At 43.8% G+C, this 12,380-nt stretch overlaps 2 protein-coding genes across 2 annotated transcripts; one reads left to right on the top strand and one right to left on the bottom strand.

Annotated features, from left to right (window-relative positions):
* Positions 1–288: 288 nt before the first annotated feature.
* On the top strand, positions 289–7,351 carry LOC124672425 (indole-3-acetaldehyde oxidase-like). The gene is made up of 10 exons (XM_047208651.1): positions 289–418; positions 529–2,298; positions 2,615–2,874; positions 3,012–3,221; positions 3,705–3,923; positions 4,552–5,517; positions 5,705–5,797; positions 5,892–5,990; positions 6,632–6,821; positions 6,999–7,351. The coding sequence occupies exons 1-10, from the start codon at positions 289–291 to the stop codon at positions 7,214–7,216; spliced, it is 4,155 nt and encodes a 1,384-aa protein (XP_047064607.1). The 3' UTR covers positions 7,217–7,351.
* Positions 7,352–8,143: 792 nt separating this feature from the next.
* Positions 8,144–10,523, bottom strand: LOC124670227 (DNA ligase 1-like). The gene is made up of 2 exons (XM_047206733.1): positions 10,311–10,523; positions 8,144–9,732 (listed from the first exon to the last, which is right to left on the bottom strand). The coding sequence occupies exon 2, from the start codon at positions 9,713–9,715 to the stop codon at positions 8,375–8,377; it is 1,341 nt and encodes a 446-aa protein (XP_047062689.1). The 5' UTR covers positions 9,716–9,732; positions 10,311–10,523; the 3' UTR covers positions 8,144–8,374.
* Positions 10,524–12,380: the final 1,857 nt, after the last annotated feature.

The raw sequence follows: 12,380 nt of genomic DNA, 5'->3' as shown, positions 1-12,380 counted from the left end.
GCATTTCCGATCACGGCGGACGAAAACGGTCGCTAAGCCCTAGAGATGCCCTAACAATTCCACTCCACCATGCACCGGGCCATCTCGCTCGTTGGCCCCACAAGCAATCAGTCATCAAGACGTCCAATCGTTCGAGTAAAGCACTTCGTTTGGAATTTCGCGAGCTCATAGATGGCGACAGCAAGGGAGGGAACCAGGCAAGAATCGCTAGATAAGAAAACCAATCACACATGGGATGTGAACCGGATTCCGATACTCGCATCTCATTCTCGCCCCGCCTCCCGCGCCATGGCGGTGGTGTTCGCGGTCAACGGCGAGCGCTTCGAGCTCCGCGACGGCGACGACCCGGGCGCCACCCTCCTCGACTTCCTCCGCTCACGCACCCGCTTCACCGGCCCCAAGCTCGGCTGCGGCGAAGGCACGCGCCACCACTACCCATCCCTCCCCTCCCCTTCGATTCCTCCCCGTCCCAGCGCGAGCTTAACTGTCGGCAGCTCCGCGCGCGGCCTAATGCCGGTTTCCTTGCAGGCGGGTGCGGCGCGTGCGCGGTGCTGCTCTCGACGTACGACGCGGCGGCGGACGAGGTGTCCCACGCCGCGGCGGCCTCCTGCCTCACCCTGGCGCACGGCCTCCACCACCGCGCGGTCACCACCACCGAGGGGCTCGGGAGCAGCCGGGACGGGCTCCACGCCGTGCACGCGCGCCTCGCGGGCTTCCACGCCTCGCAGTGCGGATTCTGCACGCCCGGGATGTGCATGTCCCTCGCCGCCGCGCTGGCCGGCGCCGACGGCAAGGGGGCGGGCCCGCCTCCGCGGGAGGGCTTCTCCAGGCTCACCTCGGCCCAGGCGGAGCGCGCCGTCGCCGGCAACCTCTGCCGCTGCACGGGGTACCGCCCCATCGCCGACGCCTGCAAGAGCTTCGCGGCGGACGTCGATTTGGAGGACCTTGGACTCAACTCCTTCTGGAGAAAGGGTGACGCGCATGTCTCCAAGTTGCCACCCTACAAGGAGGGGACCATTGGTGCGTTCCCGGAATTTCTCAAGGCTGAGATCAGAGCCTCGCTGTCGCTGAGCACTCATACGCCTGCCGCCTCAGATATGTCGACAATGACCGGGAGCGAGAGCTCTTGGCATCGGCCTCGGAGTGTGGAGGAGTACTATAAGCTCATAGCTTCCGACACAAGTGGCACAAAGGTGGTTGCGGCCAACACTTCTTCTGGTGTTTACAGGGAGCCAGAGCTGTATGGTAGGTACATTGACCTCAGACACATTCCAGAGATGAATTCAGTATCAAATGATACAGAGGGTGTTCGAATTGGGGCTGCCACATCCATCTCTCGGGTTATTGAGATCTTAAGAACACAAGGTGATGGCTGCACGGATGTGATCTTCGGTAAGATTGCTGATCACATGGAAAAGGTGGCCTCTCATTTTATCCGGAACACGGCAACCTTGGGTGGAAATCTGGTAATGGCGCAAAGGGACGAGTTTCCCTCTGACATTGCAACTATCCTTCTTGCTGCTGGTTCATCAGTGTGCATCCAGGTATCATCAGAAAAGTTGAATGTCACGTTGGATGAGTTCCTGGAGATGCCACCATGTGACAACAACACACTGCTCTTAAGCGTTTTCATTCCTCACTCTACTCCTGACAGTGTCTCATCAAGTGCTGGGACTGTAAACATGGCAGGAGATAAGACAGCAAGTTCTCTGCTATTTGAGACATACCGAGCTGCTCCGCGCCCTCTTGGAAATGCAGTTGCTTACCTTAACTCTGCTTTCTTCGCTCAAGTCTCCTCGGACGGAACTTCAGGAGGCTTGATACTGGAGAATCTACGGTTGGCTTTTGGTGCATATGGAACCCAACATGCTATCAGGGCTACAGATGTTGAGAAGTGCTTAGTTGGTAAACCCGTTAGTGCATCGCTCCTACTTGAAGCATGCAGAGTTCTTAAGAAAACCATTATTCCAAAAGAAGGCACACCACATTCTGCTTATAGATCAAGCTTGGCAGTTGCCTTTCTGTTTAGTTTTCTTTACCCAGCAACCAAAGGAAATGTGAAGCCTGCAAAAGCAGTCCGTCTAAATGACTTTGTAGCTTCTGGCACCAATGGAAATTCAAATTCCCCACACAGTGTAAACCTCGATGTTTCGCTTAAGGAAACTAATTGTGTGAAATCTGGTATGTATAACAATGACCACATACTTGACTCGTGCAAACAGATTGTTGAAATAAGTAAAGATTATCTCCCAGTTGGCATACCAACCAAGAAAGTTGGAGCAGAACTCCAAGCCTCTGGTATGCACTTCACAGTTTCTTTTTGTAGCCATTCGTAATCTTAAACTTTTGGGCAATGAATTGGCAGTTCCTTATTTATATAAGTACATAACTTAGAAGTATTTTTAAATAGCATGTTGTGTTCCTTGCCTGTGTTGTTCATTGGCACGATTTATCTTCCGTTCTTCCATCTGCATTGTATATGTAATGACGAGTCTTTTCTTAACGTTTATTTTCAAGTTTTATTTATGTGACTTGTAATCAGTGGCAGTTGATTTCATGCCCCGATCTTGCATATAGTAAATTATGGTGCTGATAGCAGAATCATTATACATAGGTGAGGCTGTATATGTGGATGACATCCCTTCTCCGGAGGACTGCCTTTATGGAGCATTTATATATAGCACAAAGCCTTTAGCTCATGTGAATAGCATAGAGCTGGACCCTTCTCTCGAGCAGCTAAAAACTGTGAAAGTTATCACTGTTAAAGATATTCCAAAAGAGGGTGCCAATGTTGGGGCCAGCACTATATTTGGACCTGAAACTCTGTTTGGCGGTCCGCTTACTCAATGTGCTGGGGAACCTCTTGGTGTTGTGGTATGGCTTTCACGCTGATTGTTTGGATTTGAAGAAACCTGCAATAACCTTAAAAACAATATTTTACTTTTCTTTGACGAAGTTATATTTATGCCAATGTGGATTAAGTTTAGTTACTGAAGATTGTAGCATTTTAGGTTGCAGAAACACGAAATTTTGCCAATATTGCTGCCAAACGAGCGGTAGTTAACTACAGCACAGAAACTTTGGATACGCCAATTTTATCGATAGAGGAGGCAGTCAGAAGATGCAGTTATTTTGAAACACCACCATTTCTCCTTCCGCAAAAGATTGGCGAATTCTCCAAAGGGATGGAAGAAGCTGATCAGAAGATCTACTCAGCTGAGGTACACTTTAATGCTTTTTCCAAGTTAAATACCTTTGTTAGCCATCCGAAGTCTCTGAATGAATTGATTCTTATGTAAAGTGAAGAGTTTCAACTTGACTAACATTAGTACTCATTAGTCACACCACATGTACCTGGTATATCAAATGGTAGTGCTGAAGCACCCTTTAGTTCCCCTAGAGTAGTTTAGATTAAAGAGCTGTTGTGGTCCTTGTGGACTGTTATTTCCTTGCATGTTCCTTTTCCTCTGATTTGTGTCTGCTCTCTAGCTTGTCCAACCTATTAGTGTCGAACTCCAATTCTAATTGTTGAACAACACAATATACAAGTCAATTTTTTTTTGTTGAACAATTGACATATCATGGCCTCCCTTGATAGTTCTAATTTGTGGTTAGTCCTTTCTTATGTATCTTCTTATAAGGTTCTTATTTACATATCTTTGATATTGTCACACTGTGCTACAGCTGACAAACACTTCATGCAGGTGAAACTTAGTTCACAGTATTACTTTTACATGGAAACACAAACTGCTCTAGCCGTACCTGATGAAGATAATTGCATGGTGGTGTATAGCTCAAGCCAATGCCCTGAGGCAGTACAAAATACCATCGCACAATGCCTCGGTTTACCTTGTCACAATGTCCGTGTTATCACTAGAAGAGTTGGTGGTGGCTTTGGAGGAAAAGCTGTTAGATCTTTACCAGTAAGGATTGGTTCCATCATTACTTACAGCCTTTGAAACACTGGAAATGAGGTCTTGTTATCAGTTTGTGCTTAACATTTTCTTTGAAGTACAAATGGCATGTTCAACTCTGCTATATCTGCCCACTACCAGATATGCTTTAAAATGCAGACGCTATCATCCTGAAGTTTTTTTTAATGAAATTTTGAGTATCCTCACACCCAAAAAAGAAAGAATATCTGGACATATCTTCTCCTTATAAGCATACATGTAAAGATGGCTGCTTCAACTATAATAGAACTGAATTCTCATTGTTTCCTCCGTGGCATTGTTACGCTGAATACTGAAGCTGAACTGTCTCATTTAACAAGATTCAGTTTGATCTGGCAATTTCTCAAAGATATACTTCATGTAAAATTTTCAAGTAATACATGTAGGAGGGAAGGGTGACTTCAATCTTGCTGCTAAATGACACTTACTGTCCCCACTATATTTTCTAACAAAAATGTTAAAGAATCTTCAACATGTCTCATTTGAATATTATATTAAGTTCAGTGTTTCAGAAGGATTTTATGTATCATCGTTTTGTAAAAGTTTATTGAGTTAGCATAAAGTATCAGAACACTAATTACATGTATGTTAATTTTAGGTGGCGACGGCCTGTGCACTTGCAGCTTTTAAGTTGCGTCGTCCTGTTCGCATGTATCTTGATCGCAAGACTGACATGATCATGACTGGAGGTCGGCATCCCATGAAAATATGCTATTCAATAGGATTCAAATCAGATGGAAAGATCACAGCATTGCATGTAGATTTGTTCATAAACGCGGGAATGACCATGGATATTAGTCCGACTATTCCTCATAATTTCATAGAGGCACTAAAGAAATATAACTGGGGTGCCTTTTCATATGATGCAAAGATCTGCAAAACAAACTTTTCAACGAGGTCTGCAATGCGGGGCCCTGGGGAAGTGCAAGGTTCTTATGTTGCTGAAGCTATTATCGAACATGTGGCATCAACTCTCTCTACTGATGCTAAATTGGTAAGGCAGAGAAATATTCACACAGTGGAGAGCCTTGCTTTGTTTCACAGTGAGTGCATGGAAGATGCCTTGGGGTATACGCTTCCCTCTATCTGCAATCAATTGACTGCATCAGCAAATTACCAACATCGTTTGGAAATGGTTCAGGCCTTCAACAAAAGCAGCCAGTGGAAAAAGCGGGGCCTTTCTTTTGTTACAATAGCGCATAAAGTTTCATCTCGACCAACCCCTGGAAAAGTGTCTATTCTTAACGATGGATCCATTGTTGTTGAAGTTGGAGGCATTGAGATAGGCCAGGGGCTTTGGACAAAAGTGAAGCAGATGGCAGCATTTGGTCTTGGCCAGTTGTGGTCTGATCAAAGTGAAGACCTGTTGGAAAGAGTAAGAGTTATTCAAGCAGACACGTTAAGTGCTGTACAGGGAGGGTGGACTGCAGGGAGTACCACATCAGAAAGCAGCTGTGAAGCAGTTCGTCGTGCCTGCAGTATCATGGTTGACAGGCTGAAACCTCTCAAGGAGAAATTGCAAGAAAAGCAAGGGAGAGTTTCATGGGATGGACTAATTTTACAGGTATTGATATGATAATAACAACTTTAGTTTATAGCAACTATAATCAGGATGGTCTTATCCTACTCTGTTTTAGAAGTTAGTCACGCACAGAAATTTGTGCATCTCTGGTTGCTATCATCGAATGCACGCATATGCATTACTCAGTAATGTATTCATTGGTATTAAGATATCACATTTCAATGTACAGGCAAAAATGGCTGCTGTGGATTTATCAGCAAGAGAATACTACATCCCTGGGGCTTCTGGTTCATACCTGAACTATGGAGCTGCTGCTAGTGAGGTATCCTTAGTTTACTCTAGTCTCGGATAGTAGATTGTACAAAATTGAAATATGCACGCCTTCACATCAAGATATTTATATTGGGTATTTGCAGGTAGAGATTGATCTTCTCACTGGAGCAACTACAATTCTGCGTAGTGATCTTATATATGACTGTGGCCAGAGCTTAAATCCTGCTGTGGACTTGGGGCAGGTGGGTGTAACCGGTCTCACTCTATTCTAACTGTTGTTTACGTGTCAACATCCTTAATTGGTCAGTCAAAACCTGGCCATCTGAAAGTCTTCCAGTCATTTCAGATAGCAGGTCCTGGATTAATTCTATTATATTAAACTTTAAAATTAGTACAATTATATTAAACTTTAAAATTAGCACAATATAGTTTTATGGGATGCTACAATATGCATGTTTTAGTTCTATTGGTTTACTGTCTGGTGCTTAGGGTGTGTTTGGTTTGGTTCCCCAAGTTGCCCCGCCAAAAAATTGGTTGCCCATAGAGTTGTGGTTATTGTTTGGTTTGTACCCAAAGTTTTGGCTGCCAATGCATGCCCATCTCTCTCCCTCACAAATTTTTGCCAAAAAGTTGGCAAAACGTGGGCCAAGGATTCCTTAACCAAAATTTTGGCAGCCAACTCTTACCAAATATTTGGTAGGGCTAGTATAGGCATCAACCAAACACACCCTTAGTTTTTGGCATTGGTTGTTCATTTCTTTTCAGTATGTTTATATAATCATGTCCACATGGACATCGACAGAGAGCACATTTTATTAACTGATGTTATTTGCATACAAAGTGTCTCAATATCTTCTGCTGTTGCCCTATCACGACACTTCAGGTGGAAGGAGCCTTCGTTCAGGGAATTGGTTATTTCATGAGCGAGGAGTACGTCACCAATTCGGATGGGCTGGTTACCTCGGATGGAACTTGGACATACAAGATCCCAACTGTGGACACCATCCCTCGGCAGTTCAATGTTGAGCTTCTTAACAGTGGATTTCACAAAAACAGAGTGCTATCTTCAAAAGGTATTTAGTTTCTCCCCTGGTTTGATATCTATGAGCATGCGCCCAAATGAGCTAGTTCTATTTTGCCTTCTAGCCTTCTAGGTTCCTAGCATGGGATAAGATGTTATAAGTCCACAAAACAATTCATGATATCTGTTATAAAGTATTCATGCATTTTTTGGCCTTTATTTGTCGCAGCATCTGGGGAGCCGCCTTTGTTTCTTGCAGCCTCAGTTCACTGTGCAACAAGGAATGCGATTGCCGCAGCAAGGAAGGATATCCACTGTTCTGTGTCAGGATCTTCTTCGCCTTCCTTCTTTGAGTTAGAAGTTCCCGCAATCATGCCTGTGGTGAAGGAGATGTGCGGCTTGGACAATGTGGAGAAGTATCTGAAAACTCTAGTCGGTCCCAAATAATATTCTTCATCCTTAGCACATAATTCTTCAAGAAACTCGTCAGCGCACTTTTTTCATGGACCATCTGCAGAGTAAATTGTAACCCTACCATTAAGAACTGTAAAGCATACTTTCAAAGTTCATAGTGAGAGTTAACTTTTGTAGCCCGGGCTACATGTAGGCCATATTTTGAATCTATAAAAATTTCACTTTAAACATGTTAATTTTTTTGAAAAAAAATACTGTGATGTAGATAATATTGTAATCTACAAGTATGTAATTTTTCAGACTGAAATATGTTGTATTTTGGGCTCAGTAAAAATGACAAATCTTGATTTCATCATCGGTGAATAGTAATGAACAGTACTAAAATCTAGATTTCGTCATTTTGTGAGACTTTGTCATTTTTACCGAGGGAAAAATATAATGTATTTAATTCTGAAAATTTACACACTAGCAGATTACAACATTCTCTACGTCTATGTATTTTTTTAAAAAAATCTAAAACATTCAAATATTTTTAAAAAAAATAAAAAAAAAAGAATTTGAGGTTTTCCATAGTATTGGTGCAAACTAGGAGGTCTTTTCTTTTACAAGAAACATGAGTTCTTATTTTTTACAAGGACTAAGAGGTCTTGTGTATGTTTCACTTCTCAACACATGTACACTCCGATTATAACTGAATTTTGTTTGGACACAAATATTTTGTAACATTTTCTCAAACATTTCACGCAATTACAGTATAGTATACTCATGATGAAACATGCTGTATTATATGCAAAGATATATTGTCCTTGTGAGTCAAATACGCAATTATAGAGTAACAGAATTGTATTTACAGAACATCACCAGAAATTACCGTGGTCATAGGATCTCACTATTGACAATACGGAATATAATGTGATTCATGGTATAATAGCAAAGTACATGTCCGCAGAAGGAGAGGACTAAGAAAGCAAACATCTTTGTGATTCATTGACCCATAGTCAAGAGTTACAAAGTTCATCTTTCGGGAGTGAGAAAAATACAATCATACACTTGTATATGTTCTTATACTTAAGCTATATAGAGTTATTTACTGCACAGAGAAATGCACGCACATATCCAGAGCAGAATTCGTGTTACAACTTACAACCGTAATACAACAGGTGTGAACAACTTAGAAAGAGCTTCAAAAGATCAGGGTGCAGCAACAAGATCCTCTTCCTTGGTGTTGCTCTTCCCACTCTCTTCCAGTATCTGTACAGGCTTCTTCTCTTCAGTGGTCTTTCCTGCTTCCAGTTCCAGCCCCTTGAGCTGCCTCAGGATGTCTTCCTTTTCAGCATGTAGGTCTTGTAACTTTGTGTCAATTTTCTCCAGTTTCTTCTTAAGCTTTGCCGGATCGTTTGTCTTCTCTTTGGCGCCCTTGTCTTTCTTCTTCTTCTCTTTATCTTTCTTGCCTTCATCCTCCCCATCATCATCACCATCCTTGTCATTATTTTTCTTCTTACCTTCTTCCTTCTTGTCAGTCTTATCTTTCTTCTTATCCTTCGTCGCTTTGTCTTTCTTACCTTCTTCCTCCTCCTCATCACCATCCTTGTTCTTTGCTTCTTTCTCTTTCTTCTTGTCTTCTTCCTTTTTATCTGTCTTATCCTTCTTATTTTCCTTCTCTTTATCTTCCTTCTTGCCTTGCACACCCTTCTCGTTAATTTTCTCATCCTGTTTCTTCTCCTTCTCTCTCTTTCTTTTATCCTTGCCGTCCTTTTTCTCTTCAGAAATATCAGTTTCTTTTTTCTGTGAATCAGCATCTGTGAACTTGATCTCTCTTGTGCCCAAACCTCCAGATGCAGAATCATTGTTGCTCTCTACTCCTGCAACTTCTGCATTCTTCTTGATGATATCTTTATCCTCAGCGAGGTCCCTGTCTTTGCTTTCGGCCTTGCTGCCTTTTCCCTTCTTGGCCTTCTCCATTTCAGAGCCTTCGGCGCCATCTTCTTTCTTTTTCTTATCCTTCTCCTTCTTATCCTTCTTACTTGCCTTCTCATCGTCTTCAGTCTTCTCTGACTTCTTCTTACTTGCCTTCTCATCGTCATCATCTTCATGCTTCTCCGGCTTCTTCTTTTTGTCCTTCTTATCTACCTTGTCATCGTCTTCATGCTTCTCTGGATTCTTCTTTTTATCCTTCTTGTTTGCCTTCTCATCGTCTTCATGCTTCTCTGACTTCTTGCTTTCCTTCTTATCTTCTTCTTCATGCTTCTCCGGCTTCTTCTTTATATCCTTCTTACCTACCTTCTCATCGTCTTCTTCATGCTTCTCAGACTTCTTTTTCTTCTCTTTCTCTTTGTCTTTCTTAGTTTCTTTACTTTTGGCCAGCGACTTTGAACCATCGCCAGAGTCACCCTTCACCTCTTCCTTCTCCACAACCTTGGCGTCGATTTCTATCTCGATCTCCTTCTTCTCATCCTCTGCATTGTCCGATGACTTGTCCTTGCTCTTGATCTTGAGGTGTATCTCATCCTTTGACTTCTTCTCTTCCTCCATCTTGAGTATGAGCTAGACTGAATACAAGGAGAAAATAATATGAGCTACACTGTATCATGAGCACTAGAATTCCCTCAAGTTAAAAGCAGTTATCACTTATGAAACATGACTTGTTACAATGTTACATGATGAACCATCATACTCAACGAAAGTAAAGCTTTCTGCGACGAATGATATTTGTTCCCAACACAGCATGTTTCAGCACAGAGGCGTGTTCACCAGTTCATACTATCCTATTTCAGCATCAGATTCACGACGTTCGCACTGACGCTCCATTTGAGGGATTATAAAAAACAGAACTAAGAACACAGACTGACAAACCATGTTTCGGTCTGCACACGGCGCAATGCCAGATCACGCCAGGGAAAATGACTCTTGAGCAAAAGTCATGAGCCTGCCTGACACACGCATACCCTAGGCATGCTCTACTAAGCAGGTTTTTTTTTTGAACTGCTACTAAGCAGGTCTGATACTAGCAGTACTGCAGTAGTAGTACTAAACTAGTAATATGGTGATGCTACCCCTGAATTCCCAGTTTTCCACACCCTATAAGATCATACGAGCTTGAGGGCAGCAAGAAGAAGAAACTACTGACCTCCAAGGAAGGAAAGGAAGGGATCCAATCCAACCAGGATGTGCTCAGACCTCAAAGCCGAGCTGCGACCTCCTTACGGTGACACCGAATCCGGTGGATCGCGCAGCGGAGTGGACGGACGCTGCCTTGGCGTGTTCTTGTGGGTGCTGGAGTGGTCAGATCAGCTCAGATTCGAGAAGGGGGTGGGAGCAGGGGCAGTGGATCGATGTAGTTCGAGAAAGGGAGAAGAAATAGGAGGAAGACGGAGCCGCGTGGGGAAAGCGAGTTGCGCGGGTGCGGCGTGGTGGCCGCGTGTGCCAACCTCGCCACGTCGAACGCGCTGGTGTCGGCTCGATGCGGCAAGGTCTACCGATGGACCCATGTGACAGCGGGTAAACACGGTCAATGTAGCTGAAACCTCAGTCCGGTTGAAGTACTACCGGTGGTGCGAGTGATCGGAGAGGGCTAAGTTATAATTCTAGTCGGATATTTCTTTGGTATCTCCAGGCCCACGAACAAGTAGATCGCTCTGATTGGAACCCGGCCCGTTTAGGCAGGTCGAGCGAAAATACACAGGAGAACCTAGGTCCATTGGAACCTGTTGTTTTGGAGTAGCAGCCAAAACATCGTATATCTAGAGCTTCAAAAATTCCGAACAAAAATTTTGCGTATAGAGGACGCACATATGTATGTACGTGTTAGTTTTCATGCTCAAATTTAAAAGTATATATGTAGCTTAGGAAAAATAACAAGTACGTTTAAGATGAATAGTATAAAGTAAACTTACCCGCACAGTATTTGTCTATAACTTAGGGATGGGATAACTACCTAACTTATTGTTGGACTAAGTTTAATCAGATATTCTATGTTCGAAAAAATCGCTGACATCCACTTACGGGTTTTATCTGACGCACCGGTTTTTCCAACGCTGTTCATCCAAGATGTACGAGGTACCGATCATATCGCAATTTATAAGTAGTAAATATAAATCGGGTAGGACTACTTGGAGGCCAACCTCCACCAAGGTAACTTCCTCCCGCGTAATTAATCTACGTCTAATGCGTGTTGGCTTCTCAGCAAACGAACGAACCCACAACTCCGGTGGGCGTATAGGATGCGGAAGTACAGCTCCCGCGCGACTCGCACGTATGCTTCGCGCATGACACCGGCGCATGCGAAACACTCCTGCGCGCGCGGGACACCATCATGCAAAAAAAATCAGCGCAGAACTAGCTACCTTGACTTCCAATTGTAGCTACTAGCTAGCAAGCTTGCAGGATGCCAACATGAGAAACATGTCGACGTACATCGAAGTACAGATTTGATCGAGTGTCCGAATGACGAGTAGTACAACTTCGTGAACGCTCGAGTAGAGTTGCATATAAGCACGAATACCATTACATACACAACACGAGTGCATCGAAAAAGACGAGTACAACACAGTAAACATGCGAGCACAGTTCAATACAAAACATGATTACAGTTGCATATAGAGCACGAATACAAGTACAGCTACACGAGTACAAGTATAGGTTTTTTTTCGAAATGGGGGAAGTATCACCCCAGCTTCTGCATCCAAGGGATGTACACGGCTTTTTTTATTAGATTAATTATTCACAACATCTTACAAGAGCAAAACAAAAGATCAAACTCGAAGCCACCTCGCTAAACCTACAGAGGGATGAATGGGGTGACAATACACCAACTTACATCATCCAAAAACCAAATGCCTTCCCAAGCCGCCCAATAGCAGGTGAGAAGCACATCCAGTTAAGCAGACTCTCAACGCACGCCAACACACACGCTACAGAAGCTGCTACCGCCGTCTTCCTCGACTCCATCTTCAAGAGGGATCATCGCATTGACCTTGCAAGGCCTATCGTCGATACCCCGCAGCACCATGCCACCGAGACTCAGCGCCGTCGATGTGGTAGATGAATACCACTCCACCAACATCCGCCACCATCCAGCAGCTGCTCCAAAAACGATGCCCCAAGAGGTAGAACGACACAGGTAGCGTCGCCATCGTCCGATCCAGGAGACCCAGATCTAGGGTTTCCCCCGGAGCAGCACAAGTGGGTAGATGCATGC

Source organism: Lolium rigidum, chromosome 7 (genome assembly GCF_022539505.1).
Source record: "Lolium rigidum isolate FL_2022 chromosome 7, APGP_CSIRO_Lrig_0.1, whole genome shotgun sequence".
In the NCBI taxonomy this organism is placed as follows: Eukaryota; Viridiplantae; Streptophyta; class Magnoliopsida; order Poales; family Poaceae; genus Lolium; species Lolium rigidum.
This window is presented reverse-complemented; position numbering and strand designations above follow the sequence as displayed.